This window comes from Pan paniscus, chromosome 16 (genome assembly GCF_029289425.2).
Source record: "Pan paniscus chromosome 16, NHGRI_mPanPan1-v2.0_pri, whole genome shotgun sequence".
Taxonomy (NCBI): Eukaryota; Metazoa; Chordata; class Mammalia; order Primates; family Hominidae; genus Pan; species Pan paniscus.
This window is the reverse complement of record NC_073265.2, coordinates 44,668,680-44,690,849: the sequence shown is the minus strand read 5'-3', so window position 1 is coordinate 44,690,849 and position 22,170 is coordinate 44,668,680. Positions and strand designations below refer to the sequence as shown.

Here is a 22,170-nt window from a genome sequence, read left to right as displayed (position 1 = left end):
AGTAGAGACGGGGTTTTACCATGTTGGCCAGGCTGGTCTCGAACTCCTGACCTCAAGTGGTCTGCCTGCCTCAGCCTCCCAAAGTGCTGGGATTATAGGCAAGACCCCCGCGCCTGGCCTAACAAATTTAGTTTAAAGGTCTAATTGGCCTTTATCAGTGACTCATGAATCAAGCAGCATCTTATATAAAGATTTAGAAGAGACACTGCTGGAGGTGGCAGAATAAAATGGCCTTTGCAAAATTATGATTAAGACAGTGAAAGAGGCTGGGCGCAGTGGCTCAAGCCTGTAATCCCAGCACTTTGGGAGGCCAAGGCGGGTGGATCACCTGAGGTCGGGAGTGCGAGACCAGCCTGACCAACATGGAGACACCCTGTCTGTACTAAAAATACAAAATTAGCTGGACCTGGTGGCGCTTGCCTGTAATCCCAGCTACTCGGGAGGCTGAGGCAGGAGAATCCCTTGAACCCGGGAGGCGGAGGTTGCGGTGAGCTGAGGTGGCGCCATTGCACTCCAGCCTGGACAACAAGAGCGAAACTCCATCTCAAAAAAAAAAAGAAGTCATACTGCTGGAGGTTACAAAATTCTGACCCTCCCTAAACTGCTCCTAAGATCAGTGCTTACAATATTTTGCAGACCCTGCACTTAATGAATCAGCCGGCACCACCCAGATCAATAAACTGACTCATCTAATCTTGTGGCCCCCCTACCCAGGAACTAACTTGGCACAAGAAAACAGCTCCAACTCTTTAATTTCATCTCTAACCAGTGAGCCACTCCTGGCTCACCGGCTTCACCTCACCCACCAAGTTGTCTTTAAAAACTCTGCTCCCTGGCTGGGCGCGGTGGCTCACGCCTGTAATCCCAGCACTTTGGGAGGCTAAGGCGAGTGGATCACGAGGCCAGGAGTTCAAGAACAGCCTGGCCAAGATGGTGAAACCCCGTCTCTACTAAAAAAACAAAAAAATCAGCCGGGTGTGGTGGTGGGCACCTGTAATCCCAGCCACTTGGGAGGCTGAGGCAGAGAATTGCTTGAACCCAGGAGGCGGAGGTTGCAGTGAGCTGAGATCGGGCCACTGCACTCCAGCCTGGGCGACAGAGCGAGACTGTCTCAAAACAAAAAAACAAAAACAAAAACAAAACTCTGGTCTTCTGCACAGCTGGTTCTGTGTGAATTACTCTTTCTCTGTTGCAATTTCCGTGTCTTAATAAATTGGCTCTGTCTAGGCAGCAGGCAGAGTAAACCCCTTTGGGGGTTACAAAAACAATTGGTATTTATAGGGTAGCTGAAGCAGGAACAAGAAACAGCATAATACAAAAAGTGGGTTGGTTGATGTAACTTCAGATCACTTTCCTTGCAAGAGTTAAAACAGTGAGGACTTCCCTATCCTGCCAGCTAAAAGGGGCCTGTTTGGGTATTTGGCTATCTTCTCTCTCATGATTTATTAGAAGATTAGATAAACAACTAAATTTTGGGCCAGGCTCAGTGGCTCATGCCTGTAATTCCAGCACTTTGGGAGGCTGAGATGGGCGGATCACCTGAGGTCAGGGGTTCGAGACCAGCCTGGCCAATCCCAGCTCCACTAAAAATACAAAAATTAGCCGGACATGGTGGCAAGCACCTGTAATCCCAGCTACTCGGGAGTCTGAGGCAGGACAATGACTGAGACAGTGAAAGAGAGCTAACCTAACAGACTCCATCTTGGTTCTAACCTTTAAGCTGTCCTTGTTCCTTCCTGTGCATAGGCTGAACTAACTTTGGGAGGAACTTAGTTTATAGATTATAGTTGGAAACAAAGATGATAACAACGTTTCTCCAAAACCTTTTCCTTCCTGCCTGGGGATTAGACTGCCTTTGTAGGACTAAGAAATTAGCCACAAGATTAGAAATTATGGTTTAGGAGTCATGCCGTTGGAAGTTACAAGATTCTGACCCTCACTAAACTGCTCCTAAGATCAGTGCTTGAGATATTTTGCAGACCCTGCACTTGCTGGATCAGCTGGCACCACCTAGCTCAATAAACTGGCTCATCCCATCTTGTGACTTCCACCCAGGAACTGACTCAGTGTAAGAGGACAGCTTCAATTCCTATTGATTTCATCTACCTAACCAATCAGCACTCCTGGCTCACTGGCTTCCCCCCACCCACCAAGTTGTCCTTAAAAACTCTGATTCCCAAATGCTTGGGCAGTCTGATTTGATTAGTAATAAAACGCTGGTCTCCTGCATAGCTGGCTCTGTGTGAATTACTCTGTCTCTATTGCAGTTCCCCTGTCTTGATAAATTGGCTCTGTCTAGGCAGCAGGCAAGGTCAACCCATTGGGCAGTTACACTAGTGCAAGAGGTTCAGTCCAAATCAGTGGCCTTCCATACATTTTATTTAACACATCCCAGAAAGAGGTTGTGAATTACATCAAGCAAAAGGGTTCTGTCCTACACCAGGTTTGGGATGATTTTTATTTTCCACACGTTAGCTCTTTGCTGACAGAGGTCAAAATATTAGTCCTAATACAGAGATATTGTCTAATAGTTTAGTGTTATATAAACCTATTCTGTCTTGGTTCCCTAGTGTAGAAGAAAATCAGAGTTGAACAGTAAAGTGAAAAAAAAAATGCTTTTACTCAGTAACTTATAATAAGGAAAAAGAGACCTCAGCATGGAACGAGGCTCAGTTCTTTTCATTCCTGTGAGGCCTGAGAATAAAAAATGAAAAAGAACTAGGCTCAGTTCCAAATATGGCATGGACAAGTAGGGGTTTATAGCCAAGGAGTAGGTTGGGTAATGAAGGTGGTCAGTGGATGGAAAATTACCAAGAGAAAACATTAGGGGTTAGAGGAATTCTGGTTAAATTGACCTAACAGGATTCTTGCTGAAGACAGGCCACGTTGATCAGTTATCACCGGGGGGGTGGTAGGGAATGAGGAATCTGGTCAAATATCAAGGGTGATCAGATATTGATGGTGGGGATTCTGGCTAAAGGAACTTGGCAGGATTCTTGCCATGACTGGGCTCTTAAGAGCAAGGTATGTGGCTGAGCGTGATGGCTCACGCCTGTAATCCCAGCACTTTGGGAGGCTGAGGTGGGCGGATCACCTGAGGTCAGGAGTTCAAGATCAGCCTGACCAACATGGAGAAACCCCATCTCTACTAACAATACAAAATTAGCCAGGTGTGGTGGCACATGCCTGTAATCCCAGCTACTCAGGAGGCTGAGGCAGGAGAATTGCTTGAACCTGGGAGGTGACGGTTGTGGTGAGCCGAGAATGCGCCATTGCACTCCAGCAGCCTGGGCAACAAGAGCAAAACTCCACCTCCAAAAAAAAAGCAAGGTACAGCCGGGCACGGGGTCTCACGCCTGTATTCCCAGCACTTTGGGAGGCTGAGGCAGGCGGATGATGAGGTCAGGAGTTGGAGACCAGCCTGACCAACATGGTGAAACCCTGTCTCTACTAAAAATACAAAACTTAGCTGGGCATGGTGGCACATGCCTGTAATCCCAGGTACTCAGGAGGCTGAGGCAGGAGAATCGCTTGAACCTGGGAGACAGAGGTTGCAGTGAGCTGAGATCGTGCCACTGCACTCTAGCCTGGATAAAGAGCAAGGTGCAAGGATGGGGCCTAGTCAAAAAAGTGGTGCACAGGAGCCTATCTAGAGTTTGGTCAAGGAGAGACCTCTTAATTACTAGCAAGCCAAGTGCTTTCCAACAAATTTCATCCATGTGGGAAATAAGGGCAAAGGATTTTGCACATGCCATCTAGGGAAAAAGTAGGTGCCTTACTTCATTTTCCACTGCTGTATCAGAATACCACAGACTAGGTAATTTATAAAGGACAGAGATTTATTTGGTTCATGGTTCTGCATGCTGGGCGGTCAAGATTAAGGGACTACATGCATCTGGTGAAGACCTTCTTGCTATATGATAACATGGCAGAATGTATCACATAGTAAGACAGCATGCAAGAAGAAAGGAAAGGAAAAGGGGGCTGAACTCCCCTCTTTTATAACTAAACCCAGTCCTGCAATAACTAACTCACTTCTGTATTAACAACTTTAATTTATTCAAGAGTATGGTGTCCCCATGACCTAATAGTCTCTTTTGTGTGTGTGACAGAGTCTTGCTTTGTCACCCAGGCTAGAGTGCAGTAGTGTGATGTAGGCTTATTGCAACCTCCACCTCCTGGGTTCAAGTGATTCTCCTGCCTCAGCCTCCCAAGTAGCTGAGATTACAGGCATGCGCCACCATGCCCGGCTAATTTTGGTATTTTTAGTAGAGATGGCTTTTCACTATGTTGGCCAGGCTGGTCTCAAAACTCCCGACCTCTGGCGATTTGCCCACCTTGGCCTCCCAAAATGTTGGGATTACAGGTGTGAGACACTGTGCCTGGCCTATTTTTGTATTTTTTAATAGAGACAGCATTTCACCATATTGGCCAGCCTGGTCTCGCACTCCTGATCTTAAGTGATCCACCGGCCTTAGCCTCCCAAAGTGCTGAGATTGCAGGTGTGAGCCACCGCGCTGGCTTTACTTTAGCTTTTTTAGTCCATATTAAGGACTAACATTACTCTCTAGATATCTTCAGCTATATTTACATCTGATTGCTGTAGGTCAGCAGTTCTCAAAATGTGTTCTAATCAGAATACAAATACTCTGGTCAGCATGGTGGCTCACACCCATAATCCCAACACTTTGGGAGGCGGTGGGTTATGCCTATAATCCCAGCACTTGGGAGGAGGTGGGAAGATAACTTGAGCCCAGGAGTCCAAGACTAACCTAAGCAACATAGCGAGACCCCCACCTCTACAAAAAATAGAAAAAAAGTTAGCCAGGCATGGTGGTGCATGACTGTAGTCCTAGCTACTTGGGAGGCTGAGGTTGGAAAATCGCTTGAGCCGGGGAAGTCAAGGTTGAGGTTGAGGTTACAGTGAGCTGTGCTTGTGTCACTGCGCTCCAGCCTGGGTGACAGAGGGAGACCCTGACTCAAAAAGAATACAAAATATGCTATATTATATCATATCTTAAAAAAAAAAAAAACTTTTGGCTCTACATCTAGCTATTGCCCCATTTATCTGTTCAGTGTGCAGCAAAACTACTTAAAATTAGTTTTGAGTTTTTCTGTTCTTTCTTATTCCAATAAAGTTTTCCTCTCTACCACTTCTTGTTGTAGAGAGGAATACATTTATTTATTTATTTATTTATTTATTTTTGAGACGGAGTTTTGCTCGTCACCCAGGCTGGAGTGCAATGTCGTGATCTTGGCTCATTGCAAACTCTGCCTCCTGGATTCAAGCGATTCTCCTGCCTCAGCCTCCCGAGTAGCTGGGATTACAGGCTTCCACCATCACACCTGGCTAATTTTTGTATTTTTAGTAGAGACGGAGTTTCACCATGTTGGCCAGGTTGGTCTCAAACGCCTGACCTCAGGCGATCTGCCCACCTCAGCCTCCCAAAGTGCTGGGATTACAGGTGTGAGCCTTCGAGCCTGGCCTTGTTGAAATAATTCTGTTTGAAGTCATCCATGACCTCTGATTTGCCTAATCAAAGGTCAGTTCTCAATTCATATGCTATATCTCCCAAGATAATTTCACACTGCTGGGTCATTCCCTCTCCTTGAAACAAGCTGGGCTTCCAGGCCTCACAGTCTTCTAATTTCCTCTTTCTTCACTAGTCACTCCTTCTTGGTCTCATTTGTTTCTTCTTGTTCTTTGCCTTGACCTCTAAATGGTGGTTTTCCCTAAAGCATAGTCCTCAGGTCTGTTTTCTACCTACACTTTGTAGTCTTATCTGGTTTAATCATTTTAAATAACATGTTGCAAGTGATTATCTTCAATTTGGGCTACTCCCTTGAATTCAAGTTGTATATTCAGTTGCCTTACATCAACTTGACTTTCCTCAGATGTTCTCTTAACCTCCTTTAGAGGGTGTGGTCAGACATCTCCTTATCAGAAACCTTCCCTTTCCACCTACCTAAAGTAACTCCTTGCTGAAGTACTCACTTTCCTCCTAACTCTATTTTATGTTTTTTCCCATAACACTTATCACTTGGCATGTTCTATACATGTAGCCATATATATTTACATAGTTACCTATGTATGTTATCATGTTATTTATGTATATATTCATGTGTATTTTTATTTGTAAATATATAAAAATATGTATTTATACATGCTTTTTGGTCTGTTTTCTCCTGCTGGGATTCATTAGAATCTAAACTCCATTAGGACTAGCTTCTAGTGCCTAGTATAGTCCTGGGACCTTTATTATTATTATTATTATTATTATTATTATTATTATACATTTTTTTGAGATGGAGTTTCCCTCTTGTTGCCCAGGCTGGAGTGCAATGGCGTGATATCGGCTCACCGCAACCTCCGCCTCTGGGGTTCAAGAGATTCTTCTGCCTCAGACTCCCAAGTAGCTGGGATTACAGGCATGCGCCACCATGCCAGCTAATTTTTTTTGTATTTTTAGTGGAGATGGGGTTTCTCCATATTGGTCAGGCTGGTCTTGAACTCCTGACCTCAGGTGATCTGCCTGCCTCAGCCTCCCGAAGTACTGGGATTACAGGCGTGAGCCACCATGCCCAGCCAGTCCTGGGACTTTAAGAGGCACTGAATGACTGTGTATGTAATGAAATTCCAGATGATATGCTTGATTTTCAGCTACTTATCCTGATAATTTTATTATTTTTTAGATGAAGTCTCCCTCTGTCACTCAGGTTGGAGTGCAGTGGCGTGATCTCAGCTCACTGCAACCTCCGCCTCTGAGGTTGAAGAGATTCTTGTGCCTCAGCCTCTGGAGTAGCTGGGATTACAGGCATGCACCACCATGCCTGGCTAAGCATTTTGTATTTTTAGTAGAGATGTGGTCTCACCATGTTGCCCAGGCTTGCCTTGAACTCCTGGCTTCCTGTAATCGGACCACCTCGGCCTCTCAAAAGTGCTGGGATTTTAAGTGTGAGCCACTGTGCCTGGAGTATCCTGAGAATTTTTTTTTTTTTTTTTTTTTTGAGATAGTCTCACTCTGTTGCCCAGGCTGCAGTGCAGTGGTGTGATCTTGGCTCACTGCAACCTCTGCCTCCTGGGTTCAAGCGATTCTCCTGCCGCAGCCTCCTAAGTAGCTGGGACTATAGGCACACACCACCATGCCTGGCTAATTTTTTGTATTTTTAGTAGAGACGGGGTTTTGTCATGTTGGCTAGGCTGGTCTCGACCTCCTGACCTCAAGTGATCCGCCCGCCTCAGCCTCCCAAAATGCTGGGATTACAGGTGTAAGCCACCGTGCCCGGCCAATCCTGAGAATTTAGCAACAACAAAAATGACCGAACAGTGCACCACTGCCATAGGTAGGAATTTTAGGTTAGTATCTAGATTCTACATATAAAAAGGTAAATTCACTTGCCATGAATTGGGCACCTGCAGTGAAGGGGGAAAATGGTTTGTATGGTTTATACTGCAAGAACAGGTTAATAAACTAAAATGTTATTGCATAATTCACTTGGACATCTTGTGCAGTGCCCCACTATTTGATGTTTTGAGGAAGTGAAAAAAATTAATTTTTCTTCTTGCTTGTGCCATTACCAAATATCAGTTTTGGGGGGGGTATTTGGAAGAAGTTGATGAGTCTGCAGAGTTTGAGCTGTTTCCTTACATCAAGCAAATTTTATGATTAGAAGATTCAACTTTTATAATCCCCTTATGACTCACAAATTTATTCTTTCTAATTGATGGTAATATCCTGAACTGAAACCAACAGGGGAAAATAACAATGATTTTTTTTTTCCAGAAAGATACTCAGACCCAATTATCAACATATGGTTTAAACAGATGGCAGCTGAAATAAATCTGTGTGTGCAGTAGAATCAAAGATTTTAAAGAATTGTGTAGCCTGTCACCTGCCACTGCTCACACTGTGTTGAAGATATATAAAATTAATTGCATTTATAAAAATATACCACATTGTCTCACATCTTTGTACTTTTATCCATATAGTTTCTTCTCCCTAGAATAGCCTTCTTTTGATTTAGCTTTATCTTCTCCAGGACACTTCTCCTGATCTCTCTGGTCTCAATTTGAGCAATTCTGTGTCTGTCTGAAAGGCCTGTGCATACTGCCTACTTTACATTACAAAAATTATCACATATTAATTTGCTAATCTCATTCTCCCAAAATACTTTTTTTTATTCTTTTTTTTTGAGACAGAGTTTTGCTCTTGTTGCCCAGGTTGGAGTGCAATGGCGTGATCTTGGCTCACTGCAACCTCCACCTCCCAGGTTCAAGTGATTCTCCTGCCTCAGCCTCCCAAAGTAGCTGGGATTACAGGCACCTGCCGCCATGCCCAGCTAATTTTTTTGTATCTTAGTTGAGATGGGGTTTCACCATTTTGGCCAGGCCAGTCGGTCTTAAACTCCTGACCTCATGTGATCCACCAGCCCCGGGCTCCCAATGTGCTGGGATTACAGGCGTGAGCCACCGCACCCGGCCAATATTGTTAATTAAAACAAAAATCACTGTCTTTTATTTCTGTATCTCTATTTGCATAGTACAGTCTGCCATCAGTCTGCGTTCAAAAAATATTTGCTAAATCAATCAATAAATTACAAGTTCTCTCTTCCACCAGCCTAGCAGTGGGAACTAACACAATGTTAAAAGTGGGAAATTGGCTGGGCAGTGTGGCTCACTCCTGTAATCCCAACACTTTGGGAGGCCGAGGCAGGATGACTGGTTGAGGACAGGAGTTTGAGATCAGCCTGGGCAACACAGTGAGACTCCATCTACACACACACACACACACCCCACAAATTAGCTAGGGGCATGGTTGTTGGTGCCTGTAGTCCCAGCTAGTCGAGAGGCTGAGGTGGGGGATGGTTTGAGCCCAGGAGTCCGAGGTTGCAGTGAACCATGATCATGCCACTGCATTCCAGCTTGGCTGAGATAAGGTGAAACCATTTCTCCAAAAATAAAAAATATAAGTGTGTTGGCTGGGCACAGTGACTCACACCTGTAATCTCAGCACTTTGGGTGGCCGAGGCAGGCGGATCACCAGGTCAGGAAATTGAGACCATCCTAGCTAACAGGGTGAAACCCCGTCTCTACTAAAAATACAAAAAATTAGCTGGGTGTAGTGGCGAGTGCCTGTAATCCCAGCTACTCAGGAGGCTGAGGCAGGAAAATCGCTTGAACCTGGGAGGCGGAGGTCGCAGTGAGCAACCACTGCACTCTAACCTGGGCGACAGAGCGAGACTCCAACTCAAAAAAAAAAAAAAAAAAAAAGTGTGAAATTGTTGGTCAGAAGCTTCCTTAAATCAATTTTTTTTTCCTTACAGCTCCTGTGTTCCTTTGTCTTGATAAGTATACTCAATAGATAAGTAACTAAAATATGAAAGGCTTTTGAAGCTTTTGGATTACATGGACTAAAACACTTTCTACCTTTTATTTTGCTATTTTGAACATATTTTCATTTAAAAAGTCACTGTCATGTAGTTATCAGTTGAAATACTTTAACTTATTTTAAAAATTGATTCAAAACTTTTTATCTTCTTTATTAGGTATTCTACCCTTAGATTTAACACTCATTTTTCCCGAGTATATTTTCTCTTCAATATACAAAGGAATATATTTTCATAGAGTGTGTTGAATATTAGGAAAATCAAGAGTTCTGGTTCTGTCAGGTGCAGTATTTAGAGTGTTATTTTGATAAAATCCAGTTGCTCTGATATGGCTTGAAAAGACTTGCTCCTTTGGAGTATAATTGCAGGGGAAAAACTGTGGAATAGGTAGAAATTCACCATAATGACTTGAATTGGTTTTATACATAATCATTTGAGGTTTTGATAGTGAGGTGGCTGTCTGGAGTGTCTTTGGATCCAACATACATGAAAACACAGGATTGCCAGGGTTCACACAAGGAGGCAGTTGTTCAGATTTCATTTCTGTGTCTGAATTTGAAGGTGAAGTACTTTTCTTATCCTAAAAGATAAACACATAAAATCATTCTCCATTATAAAGTTCTGAAAAAAATAAAATTTAATTCAGTCCCACCCACTTCCCTTTTTCAGGAATTCTGTTCTCTTGAGGGCATTGAATGTCAGGCCTCTGAGCCCAAGCTACGCCATCATATCCCTAGTGACCTGCACGTGTACATCCAGATGGCCTGAAGCAAGTGAAGAATCACAAAAGAAGTGAAAATGGCCGGTTCCTGCCTTAACTGATGACATTACCTTGTGAAATTCCTTCTCCTGGCTCAGAACCTCCCCTACTGAGCACCTTGTGACCCCTGCCCCTGAACCCCCTTCGACTGTAATTTTCCATTACCTACCCAAATCCTATAAAACGGCCCCACCCCTATCTCCCTTCGCGCTGACTGTCTTTTCGGACTCAGCCCGCCTCCACCCAGGTGATTAAAAAGCTTTATTGCTCACACAAAGCCTGTTTGGTGGTCTCTTCTCTTGACGTTGAAGACTACCCTTAAAATCACATACACCTGTACACAGAGCAAAGTTGTCAAAAATATGCTAAGTTACCTTTTTAAACATTCTGTACTAGAACTATGAGAATTTATTTAAAAATCTGTAAATCATAGGGAAAAAATCTGTAAAAGTCATAGTTAGAAGAGGAAGTACAGCTTGATTTTAGAGTGAGAAAGGGACAAGATAAACATCCAGGGTTAGCCTGGGTATGTGGGCAGCCATTAAATAACTAATTACATAGCTAACTGAATAATTACAATTGTGATAACTGCTATGAAGAAAAAAAATACAAGATATTAATGAAGACAGAATGGGGGTTCTAATCTAGTGTTGGGGGTTAGGGAAAGCCATTCCACTGAAGTACCATTCAATCTAAGATTGACTATAAGACAAGGAAGTAAAAGATAGGGGTGGGGATAAAGTATGGCAAAAGTCAAGTAAATTAGGGTGAAAATATCATGAGATCAGAATAGAGAGCCAGGGGTTAGATCTCTTAGGGTTTTGTTGACTGTGTTTAAAATCTGAATCTTTATTGTAAAAGCAATGAAAAATTATTGAAGGGTTTTAAGGAGAGGAGTGACATGAGGTAATATAATTCTAGTAAAATTACTTTGGCTGTTGTTAGGGCCTGTGTGAATGTGGTGAGGAGCTGCAGTAGTCCATGTGAGTAATGATGACAATATATAGTAGGTGGTAGCATGGAGATGGAGCAAATTTGTTTGTTTTGTTTTGTGTGTTTGTTTTGTTTTGTTTTGTGTGTTTGTTTTTTGAGACAGAGTCTCGCTCTGTCATCCAGGCTGGACTGCAATGGTGCAGTCTCGGCTTACTGCAACCTCCGCCTCCCGGGTTCAAGCAATTCTCCTGCCTCAGCCTCCCAACTAGCTGGGATTATGGGAGCTCACCATGACACCCAGCTAATTTTTTTTAATTTTTAGTAGAGACAGGGTTTCACCATGTTGGCCAGACTGGTCTCGAACTCCTGACCTCAGGTGATCCAGCTACCTTGGCCTCCCAAAGTGTTGGGATTACAGGTGTGAGCCACCGCGCCCAGCCGATGGAGTAAATTTGAAATATATTTTGGAAGTAGAATTCACAGGATCTCATGATTGATTGGAGGTGGGTGGTGAGGGAAAAGGACAGATCTAGGATAACTTCCAGGTTTCTGGACAAACACTTGGGCGGATGGTGGTGCCATTTACTACAATGTAATATGTAAATTAAATATATATGTAGTTTTATATATAGATGATACATAATTTTGGCACTGAAAAGCACTTTGCATTGATGATGGCCTGATAAATTAATATAACAATGTTTCGTCCAGGCGCAGTGGCTCACACCTGTAATCCCAGCACTTTGGGAGGCCAAGGTGGGCGGATCACGAGGTCAAGAGATTGAGACCATCCTGGACAACATGGTGAAACCCCGTCTCTACTAAAAATACAAAAATTAGCTGGTTGTGGTGGCATGCGCCTGTAGTCCCAGCTACTCGGGAGGCTGAGGCAGGAGAGGATCCCTTGGACCCATGAGGCAGAGGTTGCAGTGAGCCAAGATCACGCCACTGCACTCCAGCCTGGTGACAGAGCAAAAGACTCTATCTCTCTCTCTCTCTGTATATAACAATGTTTAAAAAAACCAACAAACTGCATGAAAAACTCTAAAAAATGTCATGACTGAATCCTGAAATTCTGATTGTGAATTCTATCCTAAGAAACTTTATTGTAGAAAAATTTAATTCACAGCATTACTTACAAAAGAACTGAAATGTGTACTGATTTAGATGGAAGTTAATTTTAATTCTAATGCTAATGCCAAAAATACTAAGGGAGAAGACCACCCCTCATATTGTCTTATGCCCAATTTCTGCCTCCAAAGAAAGAAGAAGTAAAAACTAAAAGGCAGAAATGAAATCCACAGGCAGACAGCCCAGCGCCGCACCCTGGGCCTGGTAGTTAAAGATCGACCCCTGACCTAATCGGTTATGTTATCTGTAGAATACAGACATTTTATGGAAAAGCATTGTGAAAATCCCTGTCCTGTTCTGTTCCATTCTAATTACTGGTGCATGCAGCCCCCAGTCACGTACCCGCTGCTTGCTCAATCGATCAGGACTCTCTCATGCGGACCCCCTTAGAGTTGTAAGCCCTTAAGAGGGACAGGAATTGCTCACTCAGGGAGCTAGGTTGTTGGAGATGGGATTCTTGCCGAATGGCCGAATAAAGCCCTTCCTTCCCTTCCCTCTTTTTTTTTTTTTTTTTTTGAGATGAAGTCTCACTCTCGTCCCCCAGGCTGGAGTGCAATGGCAGGATCTCAGCTCACTGCAACCTCCGCCTTCCAGGTTCAAGCGATTGTCCTGCCTCAGCCTCCCGAGTAGATGGGATTACAGGCACCTGCCACCACGCCTGGCTAATTTTTGTATTTTTAGTGGAGACAGGGTTTCACCATGTTGGCCAGGCTGGTCTCCAACTCCTGACCTTAGGTGATCCACCTGCCTCGGCCTCCCAAAGTGCCGGGATTACAGGCGTGAGCCACCATGCCCGGCCAAGCCCTTCCTTCTTTAACTCGGTGTCTGAGGGGTTTTGTCTGCGGCTTGTCCTGCTACAATACTAATAGAAGTACTTGAAGATAGCTTATTTTCTTAAATAGTTAAGTTTCTTCTGCAACCTTACATTGATGTAAGATAAACGTTCACCCAGCCCTGGTATAATTATGTCAGAATAATTACAAACTGGGTATTCTCTAAAGTGCTGTTAGTATAAATAGACTTTTTGTTTAATAAATTTCACTTTGAGATGGTTCACCTATTAAAAGTTAATAGATGAACAATCAATGTTTTGTTTTTCTTTTTTTTGAGATGGAGTCTCACTCTGTTGCCCAGGCTGGAGTGTAGTGGCGCCATCTCAGCTCACTGCAACCTCCCCATCTTGGGTTCAAGCAATTCTCATGCCTCAGCCTCCCAAGCAGCTGGGATTACAGGCGTGCGCCACCATGCCCAGCTAATTTTTGTATTTTAGTAGAGATGGGGTTTCACCATGTTGGCCAGGCTGGCCTCGGACTTCTGACCTGAGGTGATCCACCCGCCTCAACCTCCCAAAATGCTGGGAGGATTACAGGCGTGAGCCACCATGCCCAGCTGGAAAATCTATTAAAAGTTAATGACTTCACTTACTAACTTTTTTGGAAGACTTACAATGACTAATCCTTTATAAATTTAATTTCATTTGCATTTCTAGTTGGGAAAATTACAAATATAAGAACATTTCTAGGCCGAGTGCGGTGGATCACCTGAGGTCAGGAGTCTGAGATCAGCCTGGCCAACATGGTGAAACCCTGCCTCTACTAAAAATACAAAAAATTAGCCAAGTGTGGTGGCACACACCTGTAATCCCAGCTACTCGGGAGGCTGAGGCAGGGGAATTGCTTGAACCCGGGAGGCCAAGGTTGCAGTGATCCGAGATTATGCCACTCACTGACTCCAGCCGGGGCAACAAGAGTGAAACTCTGTCTCAAAAAAAAAAAAACAAAAAAAAAAAAACAAAAAAAAACCAGGCCTGGCGCGGTGGCTCACGCTTATAATCCCAGCACTTTGGGAAGCTGAGGCGGGCAGATCACAGGGTCAGGAGATCCAGACCATCCTGGCTAATGCGGTGAAACCCTGTCTCTACTAAAAATACAAAGAATTAGCCGGGCGTGGTGGCGGGCGCCTGTAGTCCCAGCTACTCAGGAGGCTGAGGCAGGAGAATGGCGTGAACCTGGGAGGTGGAGCTTGCCTTGAGCCGAGATCCTGCCACTGCACTCCAGCCTGGGCGACAGAGCAAGACTCCGTCTCAAAAAAAAAAAAGCATTTGTCTATGTAATATCTTATATCTACTCATATTTTAAATGTACTTAGAGCTGAAAAATAAAAAAAGTCCTAATGAGTTGAAATGAAGCTGATTTAAAATGCTTTCCCCATAAAAACATTCTTTTTGTTTTTGTTTTTGAAACGGAGTTTTGCTCTTGTTGCCCAGGCTGGAGTGCAATGGCGCGATCTTGGCTCACTGCAACCTCCGCCTCCCAGGTTCAAGCGATTCTCCTGCCTCAGCCTCCCGAGTAGCTGGGATTACAGGCATGTGCCACACCAGGCCCAGCTAATTTTGTATTTTTAGTAGAGACAGGGTTTCTCCATGTTGGTCAGGCTGGTCTCAAACTCCCGACCTCAAGTGATCTGCCTGCCTTGGCCTCCCAAAGTGCTGGGATTACAGGCGTGAGCCACCATGCCAGGCCCTTAAAAACATTCTTAAAGGGCAGCTTTTAATTAACTGTTTTGGTGTGGAGAAGGGAGAAAGTTTTTCTCTGTCACTCAGGCTAGAGTGCAGTAGTGATCGTAGTTCACTGCAGCCTCAAACTCCTGGATTCCAGTGACCCTCCCAAGTAGCTAAGACTACATGCACACCACCATACCCAGCTAATTTTTATAATTTTTTTTTTTTTTTTTGAGACGGAGTCTCACTCTTTTGCCCAGGCCGGAGTGCAGTGGCGCGATCTTGGCCCACTGCAAGCTCCACCTCCTGGGTTTACGCCATTCTCCTGCCTCAGCCTCCCGAGTAGCTGGAACTACAGGCACCAGCCACCGTGCCCGGCTAATTTTTTGTATTTTTAGTAGAGACGGGGTTTCACCGTGTTAGCCAGGATGGTCTCGATCTCCTGACCTCGTGATCCGCCCGCCTTGGCCTCCCAAAGTGCTGGGATTATAGGTGCGCACCACCGCGCCCAGCCTTAATTTTTATAATTTTTTTGTAGGGATGAGGTCTTGCTATGTTGCCCAGGCTGGTCTTGAACTCCTGGTCTCAAGCAATCCTCCTGCCTTGGCTTCCCACAGCACTGGGATTACAGGCCATAAGCTACCATGTCAATCCCCAGCTTTTAACTTAAAAGTACTATAAAACCATATTCAATCTACTCTTCATCAACTTTTTCTTTTTTTTGAGACAGAGATCTCACTTTGTTGCCCAGGCTGGAGTGCACTGGCTGTTTACAAATGGGATAATAGTGCACTGCAACCTGGAACTCCTGGGCTGAAGTGATCCTCAGGCCTTGGCTTCTCAAGGTGGGACTTCAGGTACATGCCACAGTGTCCAGCTTTCAGTCAATTATTAATGTTCTACCTGAATAGTGTCCCTACTAAAGTTTTTGAAAGTATTTTTCCATGAATAAGGGGACTGAAAATATGAATCAAATATAAAGCAATTTAAACTTGGACAAGTCACTTAGATTCTCTGTGCCTAAAATTTGTTTGTAAAACAGTGGAGCCTGGATTATTTGACCTCTCAGATCTCTTCTACCAACTCCACAGAATTTATTAACTTTATAAACTTGAGGCAGAATCATAGTGTAGTATACTATGTTTTCATGTTTTGCTTTATTTTAATAAGAATCATAAGCAAAAGAGGGCTGGATGTGATATATTGGAAGAGTAGCACAAGGCAGCAACTATGACCTAGGTTCTCATACTTTATCATTTCACCTTTATTTGTATATTATCTGTAAAACTGGTAAATAAAAATCTGCCATAGTTCCTATGGTTGTGGAGATTAAATGAAATAAAATTTGATGTAAATGGTGAATCACTATATGAATGGGATCAATTTTTTTGTGTGTGTGTGTGGAGACAGAGTCTCACTCTGTTGCCCAGTCTGGAGTGCAATGGCGTGATCTTGGCTCACTGCAACCTCTGCCTCCTGGGTTCAAGCAATTCTCCTGCCTTAGCCTCCCAAATCGCTGGGCTTAAAGGCGTGCGCCACCACGCTCAGCTAAATTTATTTATTTTTTTTTTGTGAGAAGGAGTTTTGCTCTTGTTGCCCAGGCTGGAGGGCAATGGTGCAATCTCAGCTCACCGCAACCTCCGCCTTCTGGGTTCAAGCCATTCTCCTGCCTCAGACTCCCGAGTAGCTGGGATTACAGGCATGCACCACCATGCCTGGCTAATTGTGTATTTTTAGTAGAGATGGGGTTTCTCCATGTTAGTCAGGTTGGTCTCGAACTCCCAACCTCAGGTGATCCGCCCGCCTCGGCCTCCCAAAGTGCTGGAATTACAAGCTTGAGCCACCGTGCCTAGCCTAATTTTTGTATTTTTAGTAGAGATGGGGTTTCACCATGATGACCAGGCTGGTTTTGGACTCCTGACCTCAAGTGATCCACCTGCCTCGGCTTCCCAAAGTGTTGGGATTACAGGTGTGAGCCACTGCGCCTGGCCAAATGGAATCAATTTTTATCACTATTTTATTTTATTTTATTTTTTGAGATGGAGTTTTGCCCTGTCGCCTAAACTGGAGTGCAGTGGCGCAGTCGCAGCTCATTGTAACCTCTGTGTCCCAGGTTCAAGTGATTCCCCTGCCTCAGCTTCCAGAGTAGCTGGGACTACAGGTGCCTGCCAACACACCTGGCTAATTTTTGTGTTTTTAGTAGAAATGGGGTTTCATCATGTTGGCCAGGCTGTTCCCAAACTCCTGACCTCTGATGATCCGCCTACCTCAGCTTTCCAAAGTGCTGGGACTACAGTCGTGAGCCACCATGCCTCACCAAATTTTATTATTTTCTTTTTTGCAGGTTTACCTCAATGTATGATCTTCCAGAAACAGTTCTGAAACCTACAGGTTAATGACCTTGTATTAGCATAATATGGTTTGCTAATATTCACTTAATACTCATAAGTTTGTAGTTGGCAAAGCTGGAAATAGAACTCAGGTTCACTGAGTGTCATCAATGTTATTCTCATCAGATCTTGCTGTTTATTCTTTTTGATACTGCTTATTAATTTGTTTTAAATATTAACAACACAGATACTGGATAATAGTAAATCATAAGAATTTTAAAATTTTGATGGTATCTCAACTGATCAGCTTTTCTTAAATTTTCTAGGTTTCCTCAGCACGGGAAAGCTTTATAGGTGGAAGGTGGAGGCCCTGTGACTTGTGCAGAAAAGTACCACGGTAATTTACTTTTATGGGCACCTAAGCAGGTTGCCCAGGGCAACTTGTAGATTTTGTTGTTGTTGTTGTTAATACTATCTCCTTCAGTCACTGAGAACTCTTTTTTAGTTTTTTATTTTTTGAGATGGAGTTTCGCTCTTGTTGCCTAGGCTGGAGTGCAGTGGCGTGATCTTGGCTCACTGCAACCTCCGCCTCCAGGATTCAAGCGATTCTCTTGCCTCAGCCACCCGAGTAGCTGGGATTATAGGCATGCGTCACCACGCCCGGCTAATTTTGTGTTTTTAGTAGAGATAGTGTTTCTCCATGTTGGTCAGGCTGGTCTCGAACTCTTGAACTCAGGCGATTCGCCTGCCTCGGCCTCCCAGAGTACTGGGCCTTAAATGCTGGGATTATAGGCATGAGCCACCGCGCCCAGCTGAGAACTCTTCTTGTTATCAAATGACCCTCTTTACTACTGGTTCTAGAATTTCGATCAGCTTTGGCTCAAAACATAATGCAGAAAACGAAATCTAGTAAAAACAGAAGACAAATTAGCTGATAAATTTTGTTGGCATAATTAGTACCATAAAATCTGGAAAAGCTAAATCTTAAATTAAAAATTTTTTAGATTTCCAGGATAATTCACAAATGTTTATAGATTCAGAAACAAAAGGCCCATTGCTTTATACTTTACATCATAGACAACCACTGCAGTTTTCTAATATGGGTTTCACCTTCTTCAAACCTGATATTCTTAAAATGTGGAGTTCAAACTGACTATAGTTAAGAACGAAACAAACAGCCAATACAAAGAATAATAAAAGGATGAGTTCAAATTATCTGCCACATGTCATCAACTTTTATTAAATGATAAAAAGGTTAATTAAAATTGTAAATGATTTTTCAGAAGAAATTACATCTTAAAATTGGCCTGTGAAAGTGGCTTGAAAGGTATAAAAATCTACCAGTAGCTGGTATTAGCTTTCTTAGTAATTTAATTTTCAGTTAGAGAAAGCCAGACCACTTTGACCTTTCGAAGTCCTTTGGTATAGATACATATACATTTAAAAAGATAAATGAAAACAAGCCATTGATTAATAATGCCCATCGCAGAAGCTGTAATTATAAAATTAAGATTTTTTGATGTCACTGTTGATGTTGAATATAGTTAATAGAAAAGCAAAAATAAAAAATAAAAAAGGTCTAATTTTGAGGCACTCTTTCGTCTCTGCTCAGGCCCACCGTCTTCCTTGCTAATGTTTACGTTTATTATTAATTTTTCCATTTATTTATTTACTTTTACCACAATTAGGGGACAGAGAATGAAACCTAAACTTTTTATTGCTTCTGTAAAGAGTGAATATAAATGTAAAATTTTTTTTTTTTGAGACGGAGTTTTGCTCTTGTTGCCCAGGCTGCAGTTCAGTGGCGCAATCTCGGCTCACTGCAACCTCTGCCTCCCAGGTTCAAGCAATTCTCCTGCCTCAGCCTCCCAAGTAGCTGGGATTACAGGCGCGCGCCACCTCTCCTGGCTAATTTTTTGTATTTAGTAGAGACGGAGTTTCACCATGTAGGTCAGGCTGGTCTCGAACTCCTGACCTCAGGTGATCCGCCCGCCTAGGCCTCCCAAATTGCTGGGATTACAGGCGTTGAGCCCCGGCGCCCGGCCACCAAATCCTTTTTCAAAACAACTCTCTTCTTTGACAAAGTGCAATTTAAATAAGTATACAATTAACAAAGTACGTTTTTCTTGTTCAAAACCATCACTGAACAGTTTGCAACAGTAGGGTATGAATGCATACAATCCCGATGGTCTTTACACCTTCAGAGGCTATTCGGACTTAAGGAAACGTGCATTTACAAGTGTAAATGTAAAAGCTCAGTAGTTGCCTTGTAAAGTGCTTTTCGGGGTTGTGGGGTTGGGGGTGGTAGGAGTAGGTGGTGCCTCAAATTATACTAGCGAATACCAACATTGCCAAACATCTAGCCCTCTGCCTAAACTCACCCGGTCGCGGTCTGTCATTTTCGCTATCTTCTTTGTTAATTTTTTCGGCAAAATCAGTTTTCATGCAGCAGATGGCAAGAAAGCCGGTGAACGCCTAGGGACGTGGCCTTTTAACCGCACCCAATTAAAGCAGCAAACAGAAGATGAATAGCTGGGTGGATCAGTATGTGTAAACCTATCCGTTTAATCCGGGGAGCTGTTTTCCCGGGTGAAACCACGAATTCTTTTTGGAGGTTGCAACTCGTAACCATAGCAACTGGAAGTGGTCGCCGGCTCCCGGATGTTGTGGGGATCTGCGGCCGCCTGGCCCAGCTTCCCGCAGCCGCCCGGCGGCGGCCTGCGCTCCTCTTCGGGAGTGGTAGTTCTTCTCTTCACCGCTGCCGGGCAGGAGGCGCAGGCGGGACTACGCGTCCCGGCATGCACTGCGGCGCCCAGCCGGTCACCGCCTGCCGGCTGCAGACGCCTGCGAGCAGGTTGTTTTTATAAGAGGCGTCATTGGCGCCCGAGCTGTGACCGCCGCCACTGGGGCAGCCAGCACAATCGGGCGGAGGTGGCGCTGCCCCTTCAGGTACTGTACTAGGCGGGCTTAGACCCCGGGAGGGGGTTTGTGCCGACTGTCTGAGTCCCTGGCCGACACGCTCGGCTCAGTAGAGGAGCAGTGGCGGGGTCCGCCTCCTAGGCTGGGGCTGCTCGGGCGGGGACTTAACGCCTGGTGTCAGCGGCCGCACGGGCGACCTCATCGGGCCGTGCGCGAGTCCACAGCTCCGGAGGCCCGAGCCGACCCTGGGGCGTCCGGTCCGGTGGTCTTGCAGCCTCCAAACCCCGAGTGCTATACCGAACTGCGCGCCAAGGGTGGGAGAGCTGACGGCCTGGGCCACCCTTCTTCCTTCACTGGGCAGGCTTTGAGGTGCTTGTCGGTGTGGACTGATGAAAATCCATATGGTAAGATGTTATGTGCGTCACCCTGCCGGGTTTAATGCCAGCCTGTCTTTTGATGACATTTGAGCCCCCGTGATGTCAGGAATAGAAAGATTAAATATTAAATAATGCCCGGAGACTTCCGCTCGCACGCCAGCCTGATGATGATCAAATACCTCTCCATATCCTTCTCCAGTTCCAGTGGCCTCCTTTAGCTTTGGTCACCCTAATCGATTTGTCCTCATTAGCAGCTGTCCCATGCAGTGCCTTGTACGCGTTGTTTATGTTTAGCACTATTGGGAGCACCAAGTAAGGTATTTTGTTGAGTGGTGAAGTTTGCACTGTTCTGCTCTACTTTTATTGAAAAACACAGTTGGGCATTCTTGTAGTTAGAATAGCTAACTATATAGTACTATGAATTTTAGATTTGTCTCCTCCAATCTACAGGATAGTGCTTGAAATATCGCTATTACTGCATCGTATCTTTTAAGATTAGAATCATATTGGGTCCCACACGTCTCAGGGGATATTTATCACACACATCCAGTGTGAATGGTTTACTTTTATTTTCTGAGTTCAGGTCATATAGCAGAAGATGGAGATGGTGAGGGTATTATTTTAATTCATAATTTTTTTTTTTTTTTTGAGGGAGGGTTTCGCTCTTGTTGCCAGGCTGGAGTGCAGTGGCGCGATCTCGGCTCACTGCAACCTCTGCCTTCCAGTTTCAAACGATTCTCCTGCCTCAGCCTCCCGAGTATCTGGGATTACAGGCGCCCGCCACCACGCCCAGCTAAATTTTGTATTTTTAGTAGAGACGGCGACCGGGGTGGGGGGGGGGGGTGTCTCACCGTGTCGGCCAGGCTGGTCTCGGACTCCTGACCTCGTGATCCGCCCACTTCGGCCTCCCAGAGTGCTGGGATTACAGGCGTGACCCACCGCGCGGGCGTTAATTCATAATTTTTAACCTTTTACGCTGAGGGCGGAATTTCAGTCAAAAAAGCTATTAAAAATCAGCCCAAATACAATTTAAAGGTGTGGGAAATACTCCTTAGATGAAAACAGTTTAGAAAATAGTGTAATTGCAATTTTGTAAACCATGGAACAAAAAGTAAACTTACTTCTTTTAGAAATGACTTAAAGGGTCCAGAGCGGTGGCTCAGGCTTGTAATCCCAGCACTTTGGGAGTCCCATGCAGGTGGATCACGTGAGGTCAAGAGTTCGAGACCAGCCTGGCCGACATGGTGAAACCCCGTCTCTACTAAAAATATAAAAATTAGCCTGTAATCCCAGCTACTTGGGAGGCTGAAGCAGGAGAATTACTTGAACCCGGGAGGCGGAGGTTGCAGTGAGCCACAAGATCTGGCTACCGCACTCCAACCTGGGTGACAGAGTGAGATTATCTCAAAAAAACAAAAAAAAAAAAACAAAAAAAAAAAAACAAAAAAAGAGAGAAAAAGAAAGAAAAGAAATAAAGGATATTCACAGTTATAAAAGTGTAGATAGTGAAACTAGAAATGATTTTTCTTGTACTTTCCTGTATTTTTCAAGTTTTCTGTAGAAAAAACTTTTAAAAAAGGATGCAAGTGTTAACAGCACTTTGAGAGTTTCTATATCATTTTTTTCACTTTCTAGTGGAAAGCCCCACCCTTATGCAAAAAAAAAAAAAAAAGCAGCAATTCCAGTTATGGACTCTATGAACATTACTTTAAAAAGAAAATAAGGGCCTAGAGCGGTGGCTCATGCCTGTAATCCCAGGACTTTGGGAAGCCAAGGCAGGCGGATCACTTGAGGTCAGGACTTCAAGGCCAGCCTGGCCAACATGGCAAAACC

General features: G+C 44.2%; 3 protein-coding genes across 14 annotated transcripts in view; 2 read left to right on the top strand and 1 right to left on the bottom strand.

The window, feature by feature from the left end:
* DNAAF4 (dynein axonemal assembly factor 4) overlaps positions 1–17,438 on the top strand; it is an 88,712-nt gene extending 71,274 nt beyond the window's left edge. For 3 of the 6 annotated variants that reach the window (XM_034938792.3, XM_008953185.5, XM_034938795.3), the window contains one exon: positions 10,057–10,418. In XM_034938792.3, the coding sequence (XP_034794683.1) occupies positions 10,057–10,155 (99 nt within the window). In that variant the 3' untranslated portion in view covers positions 10,156–10,418. Of the gene's footprint in view, positions 1–10,056; positions 10,419–15,441; positions 15,569–17,367 lie in introns of those variants that run through there. The other 3 variants (XM_055098535.2, XR_004666523.4, XR_010109923.1) reach the window with 3 other exon arrangements.
* On the bottom strand, positions 9,520–19,763 carry PIERCE2 (piercer of microtubule wall 2). Its single transcript, XM_003827868.5, has 2 exons — positions 19,423–19,763; positions 9,520–9,967 (listed from the first exon to the last, which is right to left on the bottom strand). Exons 1-2 carry the CDS (start codon positions 19,438–19,440, stop codon positions 9,620–9,622), a joined length of 366 nt encoding a protein of 121 aa, XP_003827916.1. The 5' UTR covers positions 19,441–19,763; the 3' UTR covers positions 9,520–9,619.
* The window catches only part of CCPG1 (cell cycle progression 1), a 66,870-nt gene continuing 62,067 nt past the window's right edge, over positions 17,368–22,170 (top strand). For 6 of the 7 annotated variants that reach the window (XM_063596662.1, XM_063596658.1, XM_063596661.1 and 3 more), the window contains exon 1: positions 17,368–17,438. The gene's annotated coding sequence lies outside the window, so the exon portion shown is untranslated. Of the gene's footprint in view, positions 17,439–19,911; positions 19,991–22,170 lie in introns of those variants that run through there. The other variant, XM_063596656.1, reaches the window with a different exon arrangement.